Here is a 21,891-nt window from a genome sequence, read left to right on the forward strand (position 1 = left end):
AGATTTAAAATTCATTAAATCAAAGCATGAAAGTGGCTTCTGGGATCGATGATGATCACAAAGTGAATGAAGAATCATTCCTAAGTGTAATTAACCTATGTAACAAGCATCATCTCCAGAAACAAATCTGTTTCCCAACTGGGTCTCAATTATTGAAAATCATGTAGTACAGTCTGTCTTTCCTTTTACTTTTGGATCATGCTTCTCGTCATTGTTATTTGACTAATTTCTAAATTTATTATTTCAGTTCTAGGCATTTGTATTTCTTACACTGCCTAAGTATGAAGCGTAAGTCTATGTTAACTGCTAGAACACTGACATTCATTCTGTTTATATAATTGATTTTCTGTGTTCTACCTGATAATTAGAAAGTCAGCAAGTAAGAAGGTACTTCCTTTTAAAGGAGAATATGTTTACCTGTCTTCAACTGTCTTGTTGGAGGGGTAGAATACCTTGAATGAAAATCTACTTCTTGGAAACGAACCCTGTAAAGAAAAATGTATATACCACACCTGTGTAAGTAAAATACTGTACAAATAGTAAGAAACACACCTGAATGTGACCGCTTTCCCTTCTTATTTTGGTAAAGCATAAGGAAATCTTACAGGATTTATGCAAAGACAGTCAGTGTTGGTGACAGTGAATGGGTCGTATTTATCTGCAATGACGAGCATATCTGGCACAGGATATACCCTCAGGGAGTAGTCATAGGCCCAGTACACAGGGCTGACGTACAGCGGAAGTGGCGTCAGATGCCCCTGTGATAATATAGTCTTTACAAACTGCAAGATAAACATAAATAGTTAATTCGAACCATTTTCAACAAGTCAAACTCATTCCTGCAGACGCTAAAGCCCTGTTAATAAAGAAGCTTTGAACCTGGAAACGGTTTTTGTGTATCTAACTCCTCTGGCTATTAACGATTTCTAGAGTAAAAGAGCAACTCTCCTACAACAGTCAGCTGCTGGGTTTTTTGTTGTGGTGTTTGGGGTTTTTTTAATACACAAAATCCTTTCTAACATTTGAAGATGTCAAAACTACTTCATCAATCAGACTCTCCAACAAACTACAGAATCTGCCTACCTGTTCTTCTAACCCAGGAAGTACCAACACTGCCATAACTTCTGTTTTTCCCTGCCTCAGGGCTTTCCTCGCAGTCCAAGTTAACCACAAGACCCAAACTTAAACACAGTCTTTTCCCTGAACTGTGGAAATAATTTGATTCCCAAATTATTTCAATTCCCTTGGCTGTTCTGGGAGTTGCCCCGTTCCAGACACCAGCTGCCCCCTTTCATTTGCGCCCCTTCTTTTGCTTCATCTGGCAAATTCTAGCCAGGGTACTTTGGTTCCTGAAACTCTCTCCTCAAGTCCTTTGAAAGCTTTTATTATCTCTGATCAATTATGTAGCTGCCATTAGGCTCCATTTTTTCCAAAGGGTCAGAATCACTACAGTGACTTGGTGAAAGAATCTGCTGTTTGAAGAAAATTATGTATGAAGCATAGGCCCAGTTATTCCACAAATGCTGTACAAGGCCTAAAGTCAGTATTAATTCAGTCTAACAATAAAAAAATTTCTCTCTTCTCATTCATCTTTTTACACTGATAGCTTAATTAAAAAACTAGTGACAGAAAACACAGAGAAAAACTGAAGTATGCAAAAAGCAACCCAATACTCTTATCTGCAGAGTGTTGCAATACATAATTCTACATTTCCTTCATAATTCCCTCCCTTCCAAGAACGGGAAAGCCCTGTATGAGTACAGGTGAGTACAGGGAAATGATGGCTTGCAGTGTACACATACATGCATGCAAACGTGCACACCAAAAACAAGGTGCATCAGTGCCTGCAATCCCTATGTTCACAAAGAAACAGAGCACTCTCGTGATGGAGCAAAGGAAGAAAAAACTATAAGACGTTTCCCAGTCAAACAAACAAAAAAACTATAAAATAAACAGCAAGAGGCTCCATACGTCACTGCAATGAGCCAGTACTGCCTGGATCATTCTCATTCAATTATATCTGTAAGTTCCATCAACTCCTGCTGTGCATTCATTAACTAGAATCATAACTCAAGAGTGCTGTGGTGATGTATCAAAAGCAGGATTAAGACTTCAAGTGAGAAGGCAGAAGAAGCAGATGACCTTCTGGAAAAGTGACATGCTGCTTTTACTGCAAATGTCACTGGTTAATTGATCAAATCTTAAAAAAAAGATCACTTGTATTAAACTTTGCCTTTAGGAATCAATGTTTCTTGGTAAGACATTCATTGCTGGTGCACATACACCGAGAGTCAGCTGCTACAAAGTTCTGCGTTCAAGGGCACCTGCAAGTGGGACAGTCAGAATGACTCAATGCCATCAATCACTATCATGGTCTCAGTTATTTTACTCTCAAGATGAAAATTAAAGTAATAATACTAAATGTCTAGATCCTTCTTACAGTCCCTCTTGGTTACTCTTGCAATGTGTCATGAGAATGCAGATCAGAGCACTCTAAATGCAGACCTGCTGATTAAAAAAGAAGTCAAGGAGATCTCAGCAAGAAGTGCTGAGCACAACTCACATGGCTGGGAATATCCATGTTGCTGCTAGGGAAGCGGACACAGTTTCTGCACATTTTGTTTACCAAATCTTCACGAAAGATAATTATTTCTTGTGTGCAATATTGAATCCTAAATGGAAAATATTAATTAAATTAAATAAATTGAGGTGAAACTAAAAGATAGGGAGCTGCATTATAAAGTTGATCTCCCTCTGATACAGCAAAATGAAAAAGCACATTTCAATTAAAATACTACTTTCCCATCTTCTCTTCATTCTCTTCAGATTCAGAAAAAACATGATGCTTTTGATATTCGCTATCAAACTTTTAACACTATTTCCTTTCATCACTAATTCATGTATTAATGTATTTAAAACTAGTTACAATTAATGCGAGCGAGGAAGTTAATACTTCACAAATTTTGGAAAATTTGTCTTAAATTTTTCAATTTTTGAAAACTGCATCTGCACATAAATTAGTCATTCAGTAAAAAAAAAAAAAATAAATAAAATAGCAGTAAGTTACACTGTTACCTGCAAGGATTTGTGGTGAAAACTGAAAATGGCACCAACTGCCTAAATTCCTCAGTAATATTTTCAGCCAGGGGAGGTCTAAAATAAATAGCAACATATGTATCGATCAAGACTCTTACCATCTTTAACTATTTAACTCAAAATTCCAAAATTTGAAAAAGAGAAGCAAACTGACCTTGGTAAAATAGAACCAGGACCAGGGTCTTCAGGGCCAGGAACAAACACAAATCGACTACTGTAAAAAGTTCAACATATCACTTTTATACAAAATGATCCTGGAAGTACCTAAACATTGGTTATATACTGCTGTTACTCCACAGATGCGTGCAAATACCCTAGTCTGGGGGAAGAGATGACAGCTCTTCCTGGCCTTACAAACCATGTAAATCATAGCTAAGGCATAAGATACATAGCCACTCCTCACGAAAGTGGAAGAAACCTTAAAAACTGTTCACCATGCAACAGGGACTGACTGTGGGAAAGGAGACAGACCAGGTTGTGCAGCCTGGCTCAGGGCTCAGCAGTAATGGGCTCTAGGATCTCATACAGGGACCTCAGATAATCCAGCAGCGGCGGACCAAGAGAGCCCCACCGAGACACAGGACGGAGGATGAGTACAGGAGATACGCTTGCTGACATCTCACACAGAGCTTAAGAGCCACAGGCCATTCCTGCCTTTGGGGCCCATTCTAAGAAATAGCTCTACTTAGGAACTGCTGTTAGGAATTCAAAGATCAGAAGCCAGAAAGGACAAGCCTGGCTGCCTCCCTGTTCTACTTTCCTTGGTATACTCCAATCTCTGTAGAAGGGATTTAGTTCTCCAGGCCTGGAATGGGGCTCCCACAGAGTAGGGACACAAGAAGGGCTATATAAACAATTCCTTTGCAGGACTGTGTTGCTTTGGTTAGTTTTCAAACTAACAGCCATGGAGAACTGTGTATTCAAGGATGAAAAAGATAGAAGTGAGATGCCTCCATGTAGGCAGTGGTCATGTTTCAGATGACATTTTCTGGGGCTGGTACAAAAGGCCTGTAGGTGCTAATTATCAGCATCAAGACTTCAACATCAGTTTATAAAGCAATACTGCTTCAGCAGAACCCTGCTAATTTCAAAGGAATTCCAGGGAAAAAGGGCTCACCCAAATAGCACTTCTGGGGAAACATGAGCCATGTTTAATCCTCATGGAAAATGTTCCAGGGAAAGGGAGTTCCATCTTTGCTCACTCAACAGCAGCTTCCATGACCAAGCTATTTTAGATAAAATCAAAACCTTACGTTGCTCCCAAAACAAACTTACAGGCCTGTTAGAAGACCAGCTTGCTATCTGATCATAGCTGGCTCACCGTAATGAGAGAACATTGTACATGTTAGTTTCTTAAAGTAATTAAAGCAAACGTTTCACAAAATAAACAGATTTCCCTTTTCATAGCACTTTGCCGTATACCTTTTATGAATGCTGGGATATTCACATATAATATCTGCAAGAGCCTTCAAAGAACCTAGAGTCAGGAAAAAAAAAAATCTATGATACACCACCTGGTTAGACAATAAATACACATTATATCAATCACCCCTATACTTCAGTACATTAAAAAACGTGTCACTTAGAAAATAAGGGTTTCTTTTCTACTCTCTTCGTTTTGCCATCATTATTTTAATTTAATGTACATGTCCGACTGTATACAAAGACTTCCCTACCTTTGAGTGACTGAATTTGATTTTTTCCATACGGTGCAGATGAAAAATTCCCACAAAAAAAAAAGCAGGTTGGAGGTGCAGAGGAATAACCTGGGAAAAGAAAGTATCTGTGAGTATAACATCCATTCACTTCAGTATCTGTCTGTCATCATTCTGCCTCCAGTCCACTCTATGAAAGGCAGAAACAGAAACAGCACTTCAAACTCTGCTACTATTAATACACCTGAACTGTTTTCTTGATACTGGCTTTTGTTAGCTTAAAAAGGATGATGGCAATGTACAAATGTCACTTCAAAGGAGCCCTCTGTTATTTACAGACCCACTTCCAACAACATTGTTTGTGTGTATCCAACTAACTATTGACCCAGTCATATAATTACACAAAGTACAATTATACATATACAATAACACAATTTAAAAATGCATTCTTTCCTTAAAGAGAAAAATAGCGACTAGGTAGCAATGGATTACTATTAAACTCCATGCATCATTTCAATTCAAGGGCTCTACCAACATTTAATTCGCTCTTTGACATTATAAAGCTACAGTAGCTGAAATTGCCTGAGCATTTTAAGAATCTGATGAATCCTCTCAATATCACTGATCACCCAGAAACACAAGCTTTATAGCAAAGAGTGAAAAAAGAAACCCGATTCCCATCCCTAAAAGAAAAATAAAAGCATCTACTCAGGCATTCATCTCACACTCCATGTTACTCTCCATCTTTGCTAACACGCAGTAGTACCAGACTTGTATTTATTCACTATTTTTCCATCCAGTTGGTAAATAGGACAGAATTGTTTATACCAGAGAAATGTCTTAATGTTTTTTCCTTGCTATTCCACTCAGCTATTATTTTTAGTTTATAATTATGAAGCTTATTACTTGCCTATTGGAAAAAAGTCTCAAAATAGTAAATGCAATGTACGCATCTCTGTCAGTTGAGTTCCGTGTATTGACCTCACTGACCAAAGTCCCTTTATTACTTTAGCATATGCAATCCTAGGTCAAGCTCAGTTTGCTTCAAGGATCTTGCCAACTTTGATCAAGATAGTAAACTGATTTCGTAACTTGTGTTATAATTTGCATTCAATTTTCTTTAAGTGGTGAGTAGCAGTTTCCCACCCTTAATTTTATGTCACTTATTTTTAAGGTAGCCACCCTCTCACACTTCCATTCTACCTAAGACAGACAGGACAAGCTGTTCCAAAACTGCTCTGGAATACAAAGAAGCAATTCACTGATCTCACAGATGCTTGCTATCCAAATGTTGTCAACATTACTAATGTAATGATGCATGGAAGAAACAGTTTGTATTTTAACAGTAACTAACATTTTTGCATTGGTGGAACCAGAAAGTATTTGAGGGACTGCTGATCTCTGATGAAGTAAGAAGTTTTCTTTAAACTAAGCCTAGGAAGAGCTTTCATGAGCAAGGGAAACATTCTTGTCACAGCACGTAAAATGGCTACTGTCCAAAACAGTATTAGTACTAAGTGATTTACAAAAAGGAAGTGTCAGCTTGCAAAACTATAATACAATCCAATTTTTAAAGCTGTTAGAGAAAGATCCAAAAGAAATATAATAGCAACCATGAAATGCAAATAGCTGCCACTAAAATTAGAGTAAGACTCCAGTGGCTTTGGGCTTGGGTTCAGTGGGATCCTACAAAAAAAAATATGCAACAGATGGGCTTATTCTACCTTTCTCAAAATGGAAGTTCATCAAAAATGCACAACACAGTAATAACAGGACTCCTGAAAATTGTTGCCTGACTTTTTCATTTAAAAGTATACCTTTGAAAAAAGGCACAAACCACTGTCTTGCTGTTAGTTGTACACTGTCCAGCTTCCCCTGCCTGACAGGGATGCTCACATGAGCAACCACATCATGCTGAAGAGTTCTCAAAGCTAAATCAGCACAAAACTAATCCCCCAAAAAAGGCAATTAGTTTTCTACTGGGGTATTCCCTGAATTAGCTTACTGTGGGATCAGACTTCCCAGCCCATGCCAAGGAGGGGACAGAGCCACAGCTGGGGACCAAGGGCTACCTAGCCATCAGACTGCCTTGCTGCACACATCAGCTCCACCCACCAATGCTGCTGAGGACTAAGGAAAATGGTAAAAATTCTCTAAAACAAGGCTCAGAGTCAAAGCAGTTGTCACCTACCCGAAAACATAGTGTGAAGCTTTTCCAGTATTTCTGCTTGGTCCAGCCATACATCAGAAAGAAATACAAACATGGCATCTTCATTTTCATCCTCCAGCTGCTTTAGTTTTGCAGAAGCCTTTAGTGATGCTGAAGAAGGCCCTCCAAAGAAGTTTACATTCCCATAGAAGGCTCTACATCATTAAAATATTCAAGTTAGTTTGGTTTGTTTCCAAAATCGTTAGTAGTTTTGATTATGACTCATTTAAGCCATTTTAACTGTTGTTATTATTATGATGGGTAGCTCTGATGGTATCCATAATCATCTAGTACTTCATGGAGAAATAAATAAAGAGAAATGGCAGTCACCTAGATATAAAGCAGGGGCGCTGCTCTGCCACAATTTGACAGATAATTTCAGGGTAGTATTTATCCTGGGTTATTTCCCACATCTATTCTTTGAGCAACAAGGAATTTCTTATTACCATGTAATAGTTACCTAGTTTTGCAATTGAGAAGGGCTTAGATCTCAATTGTTATTAATATGCAGAACCCAATGGCCTTTGGAAGGCCTCTTCCGCTAATACAACAGGCTTTAGTACTGGTCCAAGTAGACCAGCAAGTCACAGAATTGCTTCCTTACAAATGTATTTATTTTGAAATATTTTCGGGAGTGCAAAGAATAGCAGACTTTAATGTCACAGAAATAATAAAATAACAATGTGCTTACTTAGAAACCCATAACAAAATATAGAGTGAGGCTGCCGAAAGTCAGTTTTATACCTAGTGGTAGCAGAAGGCTCAGTGGGCGGAAATCCAAAAGCGTTCACATGAAAAACTTCATCTTCATACCAACCTAAGAGATTTTTTGAACAACAAAATAACCTTTAGTTTTTCTAACAACATCATGCCCTAGACATTAGTCAGGCAGTTGGCAGCTGTGCCGCATAGCTAGTCCCAGCCTCCATCATTTCCTCTCTTGTGATAGCACCAGTCCCTGCACTGTTTAGTGGTGAACCAGACCAGGGAACTCTCTGGCTGAAAAACAGGCTGAGCAAGAAACCAACTATATTTTTACCCCAGTCACTTCTTTGAATGGATTTTCTGCACAGCCACATAAAGAACCTTCTCAACCCAACCGAGTAAGAATGTAGGGGAACAGGAATCATTTTTGCTGGCCCTGCCCCAGAAGAGTTTCCATCAAACTGCACCCTTTCCTGGGAACTGCCCCAGCTGTTAGAGGAACAGAAGTAATAGTGTGATACTTGTACCCAGTACCATTCTCGCTCTTGACTTCTTTTTAGTTTATTTCACAAATTTTAAACATAAAGTACATTATTAGAAAATAGAATGGGATTATGTATATTGCACTGAGTAACAGCCTACAAACAGAAATGTCCATCATTTTGCTTAAACATCTCCAAGGCTCCAAAACTGCAAGCCCTTACATCATCCTAATGAAAGGACTCACCAAAGCCCCTGAAGGACCAAAGCTTTGCCAACAGAAAGCAGCATTTTCAGATTGTTAAATTATACTGTCTGGCTATTCTAGTCTGTCTGCCTAATCTAGTCATATCCCCTCCACGCATGTTGGAGCCAGGCTAACTAAGGCCAATCCTCAAAGCTGCTACAGATACTCGCATCCCACCAACATCACTGAAAACCACACGTTTCACAGTGCTCTGTTCTGTGCCTACAGACCCCACAACCTAACAGGAAAGGCTTATGGCCAAAAATCTCAGTCACAAACACAGCTCGTGGTCAAACCTCATCAACGTGAGACTTGTCTGTTCAGCCACACCTGGCAGATGTGTAACTGGAGCAACAGCCATTAGCAGAATAACTTATCACAAGCTAAGAAAAATAGTCTGCTTTACCTTCTGCCAAAACAAAGCATGATTCAGTATATAAACCACTGTGGAACTGGTGCAGAAAGGTTAAGAAATATATTTTTCTTAGATCAGGACTCCTAAACTAGTTCTTTAGCCAAAGATTGCTTTCCAGCTGGTGTCATACATTTGGACACTACTGAAAGTTCATAGTAAGAGCCAGGCAATCACCTGGTAGCTGAGCAGGTAAGCTCATAAACAGCCTGCAAACAGGAACATGCTCTGCTTCCACTAGGAGGAACACTAACCTTGTCCTAACGGTCTCTGTGAAGGGGCACTGAGCTGCAGCGACCAAGTAATTCGAAAAGAAGAAAAAAAAAACAGAGCTGCAATTCTCAATACATAATTTCTAATGGTCAGTACTGATTTAATATTCAATCTGAAATTCTCCAGGACTGTAGGAAATTTCTTCAACTCTGACATCACAGAAAAAGGATATGGCTTTACTAAGGTCTAGCTGGACGACTCCTGTAGGGTCTTCTAGGAAAAATTTCCCCTAAAAAACAGTATTAATTAACAAAGCAAAAGATAGCCAAACACATAAATGCTTCAATCAGAAGCATCTATCAGTCAGTTTTCTAGAAATAATTTAGCCGTTTTTAATATTGTAAGCTTAGAACACACTGGCAGGACTGAAAACAATGCCATTTATAGTAAGTGTATCTTGGCATCTTCCCTTTGAGCTGCTGCAGTTTGGATTGCTGGTGCAGTCCTCCCTTAAAATCACAGTCCGATGCAATGGCAAGTCCAAACACAGTCATTGGAAGCACCAGCACTTCAAGAAGAGGCATGCCTAGAAAATGTAACTAGTTCTGGTTGCTGACATAAAGCATTACAAAATTCTGTAGTAAGGAGAGAAAGACATTTTCCTTCACAAACTAGCATGAACTGCTGTGGAAAAGTCTCTTCTTTGGGAATGGATCTTGCACCACTGACACTGATGGGAGTTCTGCCACTGACATATAATGACAGGATAAAGTGAGATATTGAAGCCTTCTCATTTTCTAATATAACACTGAATGAATGGTGACCTAGATACTCCACAATAAAAAGCAACCTACCTCCTTGAGCTGAGTTATCATCCCAAGCACAATCACTTCTCCCACTTTAGCCGTATTGCCCAGCAGAGTTTCTATTGTTTTAAGCTGGAACCAAAGGCAAAGAATCAAATAAGAATTAAATCAAGCTCTCCATATATCTATTCATAAGCAAGCAAGACAAAGCAGCACATGTTTTTACATAAATACACAAATGAGCTATGAGAGAATGCAGGCTCATTAGAAAAATCAGGAACACATTTCTGAACATCAAATGTAGCACAGTTTAGGAAAAGATTTCCAATAATGGCTGCTAGCATAAAGAATTGCTTAGTAAGTAAATATTTATTGTGATTACTTGCTTACAACTGGATTAAAACTGAAAAGAAGTGGCAATTTCTCCTCTTGCCTAAGAATGTCAATTGTAGTAACTGGATCCCCAGCACAATCCAATCTGAACCAAAGGGCCAGCCTTCACTCATACAGTACCACTAATTACTTTTATCAAAGAACCTTAGATGGATGACAGAGAATGCTGCAGAGTAATGCAGGTGACATCGCACAGCATGCTGTCTGCAGTTTCTGGACAAACTTATTTTGGTCTGTCAAGCTGCAGTTAAGAGCGATGATCCTACATTACCAGCATAAGCAATGTGTTTGCCACTGCTGACAGGGAGGACAGGAAGCAGCCAAGGGAGAAAGATGCCTGTAGAGCCTGGAAGGAAATACGGGCTGGACTCTGCTAAGGTCAGCTGTTTTTTTCTACATGACGGCGTGCTCTGAACTGGGAGAAGCAGGAAAGCTGAGCAAAGCAAAAGCTGTTATTTGGTACTCAGCGACACACAAACACACACATTCATCTTTTTAAAAAAGATGTAGGAACTACAAAATACAAGGGAGAGCATTTAATATGAGAAAGCTGAGATGGGAACAGAACAGACTAAAGTTATGACCTTACTAAATTATAAGTTTGTGAATTTAGTGCTTATGAAAGAAAGAAGCAGGGAAAATATCCCCAAGCAGAGGGAAGCCAAGTGTAATAAGCTGAATAGCTAATGTCCTTCCACCTCAGGAAGCCACATTTCTCTTGCTTTTCAGTGGCTTGGTCATCATGCTGATCTGAGCCAAATAACTGCATTTTTGACACACAGGCTAAAAATTATCAAAAATAACTCATTTCCATTGAATATCCCTATAGGATGTAAACCTAAGATGTCACTGGAGAACTATTACTGCATTAAGATTTAATGCAAGTACAGCTCCTGTTGCAAGAAAAAAACAGATTTTTTTACCTGGAATTTGCTCCTACTGTCATCAGGATGAGCAACAACTGCTGAAGGAGTAAACAACTCATGTCTATGAGTCCTCTGCAGAAATCAAAATTGAAGTAATCCAGTTTAAAAATAAATGAGCACTGTCAAAAACCCAGTTCATTACAACGACTATACAAAATACTTTTTAAAGTTCTCTTACTCTATTTTATCCATCAACGTTTAACTGGTTGAGCACAATCAGTTCTTTTGACAAGAATTTGCTTCTAAGAAACAGATGATCAGTAACACTGGAAAATAAAACTAAGACCAAAACGTAACAGCAAATCTGTAATGCTTTTAAAAGAAACTATTTCTGACTACCTGGAAGGAAGGGGTGAGAGAGCAAGGGAAGGTAAACTGTATTAAATGCTAACTATGTGGAAAAGAGCAGGTTATGTCTTCAGGACAGGGCCTATTAAAAGTAAGCACTTTTTTTTTTAATAACAGGAGCAAGCTACACTAACAGATAAACCACAGAGAACCTGAAGAAAATACATTGTAGAAATTTTCACTTCTTTCACTATTTTTCATGCAGTCTGAAAGCCTCCCCTTAAAACAAACCCATCACTACCAGCCCACGTAACACATGCAGTAATTCCTATCAGCAGCCCTCACCCATATAGTGACCCAACCTTCACTTTTCTGGAGGTCGGAAAGGAGTACAACTAAACACAAACCCTGCACAACAGAGAGTCTATGTGAAACCATCAGCAAAGAGGTGCGATAGCACAATACAGTCTACGAAAAGGAGGCTTCAGGATATACCCTATTGACACCTGCAGGCGCTTTTCACAGAAACCAACTGGTTTCACCAGCAGATTTCACCAACCCTGAACACTGTTTGCACAAACTAAAGTTTCTTCAGTTAATGGTTAACTGGTCTTGCAGGGTAAAGGTTCACAAATTGCACTACGCATACTCCTAGTGGCAGCAAATTCCCCAGAAGACAGAGAATTGTTGCCGCTTCAGGATATCTGACCTTGTGCACACAACTACTACATGGTCCAAAGGACAAGCAGCTCACGCAGGCAGCTGGGTGCGTCCCTGCTGCCTACGGGGCAGCACAGACAAAAAGCTGTGCTCACCGTCTGCCTGTGTCCAGGTGCTTCTCTCACACCTCGGGTCAGGGCTGCACAGAGGCAGTTAGGTCTGCACAGTACCTGCCAGCACCAAGTGGGATCCGTGCTGTGGATCAGCCCACTGCAGTTACTGCAGACACCTGAAAACCAACTATCAAGTCGCCTAATGACACTCACTCCCTATCCCATAACTGCTCCCGCTGGGATGCATAACAGAGGTAGGGCAGAACACAGCATGGTGTAAGCAGGCAGGTGACATGGGGCTGGATCCCAAATTATTGGCTAAGTGACAAAAAGGGAAGAACAGGGTTGTGACTCTGAGAATGATCAGAGAGCAAGTGCTGAGGGCTGACTCCTTCTAGTTGTGTGCACAGTCTGGTCCAGAGCCATGACCTACAGTAGCTACCATCACGGTGGTGCAGAGCAAGTCATGTTGGGAAGGAAACCCTGCTCTGAAGTTGCTTGCAACAGAAGACAAGATGCACACGCCAGCAAGAGATGACAAGGGCTGCTGGCTCTCACTGAGCATTTTGAGAACTGGAAACTGAGTAAATGAACTAAACCAGAAGCAAACTTCAATGCTTCAAGGATAGCCTGAACGAGAGCTTCCTGAAGCTTCAGGTTTGCATTATCTCAACAACCACTACATACAGTGACATGCTAACCAAATGTAGCACAGAGCCAAACTACAGGAGGGAAAAGAGCAAGACACACCTAAAAATACATAATCCGTTCTAAAAATACATAATTCCCTCTTACAACATGATGCTAAAATGCAGAAACACATGAATCCATCACGCTCTATGGTGACAATTGAGAAGACTGATAAACCTTAGTGCAGATCCTGTTCTTATTCAGATTTTGTCTAAATTGTAGCTCACAAAGCACCTCAACACAAAGCACTGTTGTACATGTAAGAATATAAAAATCAGAATTTTATTTGTGTATTTTGTTAAACAAAGGAAAACTTTTTCTGACCTGCTGTAAGATGGAGTAGCGTTCACGAAACAACTCCGCTTTATCTCTGGCAGTTCCAAATAAATTTGGTACAGGAAAGTTGGTCATTGACAGCCTACAAGAAGTTTAATACAATCAAGATTAAAAAAGGTACATTCCACACACAAAAATGACTTATTGATCTAACAGTTGTAGGAGGCTGCAAAAAGCTCTAACACTACTGCATAATTTATTTACTCAATGAGGAAGGTTTCTGCTAGGGATCCTGTGTTCCTGCATTTTGAAGGCTACATCCATTTAATTTCCCCCTAACTCGCAGGCCTTGAGATTTCTCTTTCCACCTGAATGGAACTCTGCAGAAATTGGTTTTTAAAAAAGCAGTTATGTCTTTCAAGTGGCAATGAACAAAAGTATTTTCTTCCTCTTGCTTAGCAGATTGTCTTCATGGAGTTCTCTGCTTCCAATAGCCTGGGAACCTAAAAAGTAGCACTGGAATAAAACTCCTACTGCAACCACACAGACTGCTTTTGCTACACTGGCAGTATCATGGACCAAGGCTAGAATATGAATTGCACATTACATGAAGGTCGCTGCAACCCCTCGCAAAGAACACCACTATCCATTCCTCAGCTAACACCACTTCAAGCTTTTTAAGTCTCTTTTTGGCTCAGCAGTCTGGGCTGCTTACTGTTAAAGGTAAATCTTTCAGCTAGCAAAATATTTACAACCAATTCCTCCAATTACTTCTTCCTTTCTCCAACCTCTGGAATCACCAGGTGCTCCTAATTTTATTTTTTTAGTGTTTGTAGCTCTCCTTAGAAATCCCCCAGGGCTTCAGGGAGTTGCGAGCTACAGTCCAAGAAATAAATACATGCAACAGACTGACCAAATTTATTTTTAAAAAATTAAACACCCAAATAAGGAAAAAAAAAAATATTAATGACATACGTCCTTAGCCTTACTGTCTCTTATTCACTAGATGCCATAAACATGGTTAGACATTTTACTATCTGATAAACACCAAAGTTACATAGCCAGTAACATCATAGGCAGCACAGAACACACTGCCACAGGAGATACATTTCAGTTTCATCCTACTGGACTAGGAAAAACCCAATAGCACATTTATTTATGAGCCAGCATTTATCATAGAATCTGACTAGCTTTTTAGAGACTAAGAAACCAAACTGTCTCATTTGCCCACTCAGGCTTGAAATAAGCAGACCCAAGCGGGAAAGATCAGAAAACAGACTTTTAACCATATAGAAACAGAGGCTTTTTTCTTAAAAAAAAAGTGGTTGAAACTTAAAATATGCAAGACTTACGGCAGAAACTTCTTTCTTTCTGAATTATAAATATAACGTGGAATATCAAAGGCTCCAATGATGTTGAAAACATTTTCTCTGAAATAAGAATACATTTACAACTTTATCTGAAGTGGATGAAACAAACAGTAACAAAACATATTGAATAAAATTGTATTAATTTTGTTCACTATGACCCTGTGTTATCACGATTTCTCCTGCATCACTCCCACAAAGCTTTGCCTTCAAGCTCTCTGCAACATAATTCAAGAGAGTTGTACAGGCTGGCCCTGCAATCTCTAGAGCTTTTCCCCCTCAGGACCCTAAACTGAGAATCTGTGCATACAGATTTCTCTTCACCTCTGGAGTGAACAATACATGACGTATATAAAGCAACACAAAAAAAAGTCACCTCAAACCATCTGCGTCATAAAGGTTCCAACAGCAAGGGGAGAAGTAAAAAAACAAATTTACTTCATATCAAGAAGCTGTTGGGATCACCGTATCCAACTGATATGCCCAGCAAAGTATTTATTTTCATGCTTTGCATTATGATGTCAGTACACAATGTAAACACTAGAGGAAACACATTCATCACAATCACAAAAGTTCTCAGAAGCTCAAGTAATTGTTCTCCACTTTGTTATCAGAGAGTGAAAATGAATCACAGTTTTAAAAAAACAGCCCTCCTATACAAAAAAGCAGAAATAAGCACCATGGAGAAAAACTTTTCCAAGTGCCGTCAGAAAAGAAGTATCTTATGAAAGGCACAAAAATAACCTTAGATAATTCTGAACTAGAGAATGTGAAATAAAGAAATTAACAGAAGCAACAAGTTCTCTCTGCATTGTAACTATTGGTTTATTTTACGGGTTAATATTCAACCTGTACCACACGTAACACATAAGCATTTTAATTCCAGAATGTCAGCATTATATTTAGAATCCCCTGGAGGCCTATCCATGAGAACAAATTTTCTAAGAAACATTACTAACCTTCAAAGACAGCAGCAGGAAGACAAAAGCACAAAGCAATTACTGCATGTGTAGCACTGCAGAAAATGCCTGACATTTATTTCCCAAGAAGAAATAACGGAATGCATACCAACTCCCATAAACCTCAAAAAAAAATAACGTCACCGTACATAGTTTCATCTGATGCCTGGCTACATTCCTGAACAGCTGCTTCCACTGCAGATTGTTCAATCATATTAGATGACACTGAAAAGAAAATTTTGAAGGATTAAAACTGCAACCTATGAAAAGTAGTAAGAAAGTAAGTAAGCAGTTCTTAAGTATGTCACAAAAAATGGTTCGGTCTTCTCACAGTAATATATTACAGAAATAAGCATATTTTCAGTAAGGTAATGAAACACGCTGTTTTCTCTTTAAATGGATCACTTCTTACCAGAAGGATACATCTTTAACAAAAAAATAACCCACACATACTGTGCCCACCATTAATTCACTAAACATGGAAAAGACGACAATTATAGTTTATGCAAAGCTGCCAAATATACTACAAATGTGTTAGAGCTGATCTTTCACATTCTGGAGGTTAATTTTTTTCCAGAACGTTATCATACGGATTGCTTTCATAAATAAGTATTCAAACAGTTTAACACAATTTTGGAAATAAGCACATTGTTGTCCTCATGGATTTAAACTGATAACTGAAATTAAAAAATATTTCTAAATGCTAATGTTTTGCTGAATTTAAAGGAAAGACCAATAAATGCATAAAAGGACTTGGTCAGCATTGCCAAGCCTAACTGCTGGGCTCCTGCAACATGAATCAACACATAAAAACCTGCCCTTGAGGTCCTTACTCGGGGCACAGGACTTAAAAATCACAATTCCTGTAAGGCAGTGATGAACAGCAGAGCAAAAGGGGCACTAAGGGAGCTAGCAGGAATCACAGAAGAGGCCAGCATGCCTGAACTGCATCTCCACCCCTAACCTCAAACAACTCACAGACATTAGCTGGACAATATGGGAATTTATAGCACAATATTCTGTCCTGGACAAAGACCAGTGTTGGCGAGCACACTGACTGCATGTACTACATTGGCCCTAGAGCTTCTAGTACAGATTCAAATTTGTTCAAAAATGCGGATGTATTAATTTATACCAGCAGGCTTTATGCTAGATCAGGACCAGTTCTTCAAACTGCTTTTACTCCCTGTTTGATCAGCTATTATCTGTTATCCCATGGCTAGAGTAAGAATACGAAGCTGTAACTTCTGTAGTCTCTGCTCTAGTCAAACTACAAAGCAAGCACGTGCCCACCCTTGATTTAATTTGGTTCAAAAACCTGGGAAGGTTTCCTGAACTCATCTAAGGCCTAGTATTTATTTTAGATCACATTTATACGGATTTGAATCGCCTCGGACAAAAACTGGAAGTGAGCCCAAGTTTCCTAGTTCTCATGAACTCTGATCAGTAAACACACATATATGTCAGGCATCAGTGCCACCTCCATCAGTCACGTTCTTTAACTAAAGGTGCTACAACTCCTATGTGTTGCGCTGTCAGACTGTCAGGTATATTTTGAGCTACCACCCCATGCCTTTCATGGCACTTAGGAGCAGGGGTGCTGGATCTGTGTACCTCAGGACATAGGTATACCTCCAGACAAAATACTCCTGCCAAGATGATGAAGTTTCAGGCATGCTCAGAACCAAATGGGTTGTGAGAATTTCACCAGCAAAAGCTCAGCTCTTTGAGTATCTCATGTTTTTACGGGATTTTCCAGGAGTTTTCTGGATTGCACTTTTGGACTTAGTAATTTACAGAGTTTGATGCAACTTCACACACCAAGCAGGTACAGCTTCTCCAGTGCTACGGTGCCCCAACTCTTATCAGCACCTTCTGCCCAGTGTTACTATCACGAGATCAAGCTGGCATAACAGAACACCAGCATCTGCCTTGCTGCTTCAGAGAACATCCAGGTGATGGTTAAACTCCATCCACAGTTGGTTTAAGTTAATACACTGGACCGTTACACCGGTGCACTGGCATCTCCCGCTCCACTTGGATGCGAGGGCAGTGATCTCTGAATGAAGGAATGCAATTCCTTCCTGCAGTCACAGCTAGACTCCTCAGACTACAGCTGTCAACAACCCTAACCCTTTTCTGGACCTGGACTACAGAATAACAATTTAATTAATTTCTCATTATTTCTTAGGTTTATTTTAATATTTAAAATTATAGCTTCAGATGCAAAGATGTCCACACAAACTCAGCCAGATGCTTAGCGTTGAAAAATTTCACTAGTCTTGGAAAAGTCAGGAGATACCAGGCTGTCAACTTTTTAAATGGCAAAACTATACTATCTTTTGCTGACATTACAAACTTCAGTATTTAACAAAACAAAATATCAACAAATACATTTATCTTGATCAACCCGGTAGACTAGAATGACACCTTAGTGCATATGCTGCCAGTAACTCTGTCGTTGTCTAAATAACATCAGAAGCACAAAATAAACTTAGCAGGCCTAAGAAAAAGAAATTGTTTACTTACAAGGCTGTTTTTCAACGGTGTCAATGACATTTTCAATTACATCGTCAAGTTCTACTTCACTGATGGACTGAAGAGCTTCGATAAGATACTTTAGAGCATCTCTAATTCCAACGGAGAAAGTCAGATCAAAAAGCAATTAGTATTCAATACAGTTTATACAAACTATGCCAATTTTGGCAGACATGCACATAACCACTAAACGGCTTGTGATTAAAAAAGTAGAAATAATTAGTACTGCATAAAACCGCACTAGTTTAAGTCAAAGAAAAAAATCATAAGGATTGAAAACATTGAGGATAAGAAGCAGGTACAGAGAACCTCATCTTCATACAATCCTAGAAAGACGCATGTCAGAAGGGACCTCTAAGGTCTCCTGATCCAGCTTTCCGCTCTAAAGCACAGGCCAGTCACACTGCTTACGGCGCTGTTCAGTCAAATTCTGAACATCTCCAAGGATGGAGATCTCACAGCCTCTCTCGGCCCTGTCCTGGTGCTTAACTACTCTCCCTGTGAACAACTTTTTCATAGGATTATAGAAAAGTCCAAATTAGAAAGGACCTCTGGAGACCACCTGGTCCAACCTTCTACTGAAAGCAGGGACTTAGATTATGTCATCCTGGCCCCATCAAGCCAAGTCTTGAGAATTTCCAGTGAAGAAGATTCCACTTCTCGAGCCAACCTACTCCAAAGTTTAATTGTTCTGACAGCGAAGACTTTAATTTTAAGCTTGTGCCCATTGCCTCTTGCCCTGTCACTGTGCATCCTTGAGAAGAAAGTACCTCTGTCTTCTCTATAACCACCTTTTAGGAAGGCTGGGATTAAAACCTCCTGAGCTTTCCCTTCCTGAGGCTGAAATAAACCCAAATTCTTCACATTTTTTCCACATCAGGGTTTTCTCCAACCCTCTAATCATCTTGGTGGTCCTCTGCTAGACCATCTCCATTTTTCTAATGTCTCTCTTGAACTAAGGGGACTAGAACTGGAAAAGTGGGATTTCTTCTGTTACTTGTGCTTGCTGCCTCTCACCCCTTCTCTGTGCACCGGCTCCTTCTCGCTAAGTCCCCATTAGGCAGCTGGATCATCGTCACCCTCTCTCCTGCAGACTGAGCAAACCCAGCTCTTCCTGCTTCCCTTAACACACCACGAGCTCCAGCCCATGACCACCTTAACAGTCCTCTGCAGGACCCGCTCCAGTTTATCAGTAACTCTGAGATTGGAGACATTTTAATTCTAAATAACAGGAGAATTAGAAAACCATTTCTTCACTCATCCTTAGACTACAGTCTCACAGTTAAAGATAACAATTTTCTTATTAACTTCATCTGTCAGACAATCAAAACTGGCATTTTGGTTAACAGCCTGACCTTCAAAATGTCTCAGTTCATTTAATGGTGGGAGTCAGGAGCTCTGAACTTGGACTCCTCACTAATGAAACTGCCAGGACATTGTCCAAAATAATCACATCCCATCCAGGCCAGAAACAAAATGGAGTGAATATTAACGCACAATCTTGAAAGGATATATGAGCAACAGAGCCCCAGGCACTCTTATAAATAGTGACACCTTCCACCGCAAGCAGAAATCACTTTTCTTTGACCTTGCAATCTCTAACTAATACATGTTATTATGTACCTTTGGAAATACCATTCCTTCCTCTAGTAAGAGATGCTGAACACAGAACTGGCAAGTGCAACTCGCGAAAGAGATCCCAGAGTTCTCAGGCACAAAAAACCCCAAAACATCCAGCACCACCATCAGGGAGGGTACCTGGGGGAGACCCAGGGCCTTTGGCACCACCTAAACCCACGGCAGGGGCTGCAGTGGGTCGGGTCATGGGTACAGATGGATGGAAGAGGCCCATGGCAGCAGGACAGGCGAAACAGGGACTCCGAAGGCCTCGGTGCGGGGGTGAGGAAGAGGAGGGAAAGGCGTTACCACATGCCCGAGGAGGCGATGCGGAGGGGTGCGGAGCTGCTCCCTGACCAAACGCCGCAACGCGAGACCCAGGGGTGGACCCCGAAAGCAAGAGGTAGAAGACCCCACACACACCAGGGGGCGAGGCGGGTACCGGCCCGGCGGCCCGGCCCGGGCAGCTCGTCCCGCCGCGCTCCCCGCCACCCTCCCGGCGCTACTCACGCCCGCAGCAGGAGCCCGCGCAGCCGGAACGCGGAGCCCAGCCGGCGCCGCAGCCGCTCCGGCTCCATGGCTGCCGCTTGGCGCCAAACGGCGCCGCACCGCCCTCGTCCTGCCCCGGGGCGGGCCGAGGCTCCGGGGCGGCCCCGCCGCGCCCCTTGGGGCTCCGCGTGGGGAAGTGGGGGCTCAGGTAGGCCCACTCGGGAGCGCGGCCTGGCTGACGACCCCCCGCCGGGTGCCTCGTGTTTTCCCACGTCCGGAAAGGAGGGATGGCTGCTGCATCGCGCACCCCGGCACCATTTTGTGCCATGCTTCCCACCAGAGTTAAGGCACAATTGTTTAGGGACTTTCACAACAAAAAAGCCAGGTAACACCAAGGACACCAAACACACTTGCTGTAGCTGACGCGAGTTACCCAATAAAATTACCCACGGCATTGTTTTGTTGCCTTACAGGCAACGTAGCTCACAATACTGCTGCCCCCTCTTCTTTCCTTGTGGGCCCAGCCGCAGGTTGCACGGCATCTCCAGCAGTCCAGAGTCTCTCCAGCTTCAGTTTTACCTGCCACAAACATCCATCAAATACATCCAGCTGTGAATCAGTCTTGCTTGGTACTCCTGTGACTAAGCCTTGTTTCCACCCGTTGACATCTTTACTCTGTTAGATGGCATGGGATGCTTCTTTCCCCTTTTTCACCTCTTCTCACTCCCGGATCAGTCTCTCGAAGGCTCACCAGCCCCGGATCAGGGCTGTTAGCAGCCTGCTGTAGTTCTGCAGTCGGCAGCTTAGTTGTATCATCTCTTTCGTAACTCTGCCTTGCCTTTAGGTACTGCGTCGCAGGACTCTCTGCTACCTAGAAGGGTACGCTGGGACCCTGGCCCTTTCCCTTAAGCTCCTATACACTGACTGTACCGGGGTGCCAAGTTTCCTAGGACAGCTCTCAGTAGCCTGAGAGTTAAGTATATGGTAAACTCTTAGTTCTTCAGTTCATCCCTACTCATGTGCCAGCACTGTCAGAGACCCCTTCCAGCTGGGTCTGTCTTGGCCAACAAGCACATGATGGTCTCCATGGCTGTTTTTACACATAACCAGGGAAATACTGTTGTACACAAATTTTCCTTTGTCCCTGAGCAGCTGAAGTCCATTGCTACATGCCGAGTCCCAGTATAGAGCACGACAAACAAATACGCTGCTCCTCATGCAGTTCCAGTCTTGTAGGGCAGCTGCCTTCTCTCCAGATAAAAAATGGTTGATACTTCATTCAAACACTCTGAGCCCTGCCTCTCAAAGTATGGCTTTATTCCACAGAAGGCTCACAAAGCAACTCTGAAAGAAAAGTTCCTTCATGAAAAAACTGCAGGGATATAAGGTCTATTTTCTATAGTCCATTCTCAACTGCAAATTTATAATCACTCCTCCTCATCTGGGAGCAAGCTCATGGGTGATGCTGCATCTGCTCTCTTTAGAGAAAAGCTACCATCTGACAGGTCTCAGCTATTTGGGCAGGAAGTATGATCCCTTTTTCATCTCAGGCATGCACCTAGCTGCAAATTATAAACCAAATCCTTACGTAAGTTATTCTATTTGCTAAGATTACCATTTATTATGCTTTAAAGAAAATCTGATTTTGACCATTCAGCTCATGTCTCACCTAAAGAAGGAATGTACACCTGCAGAAGGAATGTACCCCTCATCTAAAAAGAAACTAATTTTCTTTTAAGAGATGACCAAACG

The 21,891-nt window shown here is 41.0% G+C and overlaps 1 protein-coding gene across 1 annotated transcript; it reads right to left on the bottom strand.

Annotated features, from left to right (window-relative positions):
- Positions 1 to 413: 413 nt before the first annotated feature.
- Positions 414 to 20,228, bottom strand: POLE2 (DNA polymerase epsilon 2, accessory subunit; the record flags this gene model as incomplete). Its single annotated transcript, XM_082000948.1, has 18 exons — positions 414 to 485; positions 606 to 782; positions 2,564 to 2,672; positions 3,076 to 3,153; positions 3,251 to 3,310; positions 4,519 to 4,573; positions 4,773 to 4,862; positions 6,943 to 7,115; positions 7,705 to 7,777; positions 8,799 to 8,844; positions 9,232 to 9,306; positions 9,872 to 9,955; positions 11,140 to 11,214; positions 13,218 to 13,311; positions 14,522 to 14,599; positions 15,645 to 15,720; positions 18,025 to 18,125; positions 20,161 to 20,228. The coding sequence occupies 18 exons, from the start codon at positions 20,226 to 20,228 to the stop codon at positions 414 to 416; spliced, it is 1,584 nt and encodes a 527-aa protein (XP_081857074.1).
- Between the last annotated feature and the right edge of the window lie 1,663 nt (positions 20,229 to 21,891).

This window comes from Phaethon aethereus, assembly GCF_964289735.1.
Source record: "Phaethon aethereus genome assembly, chromosome: 5".
Taxonomy (NCBI): Eukaryota; Metazoa; Chordata; class Aves; order Phaethontiformes; family Phaethontidae; genus Phaethon; species Phaethon aethereus.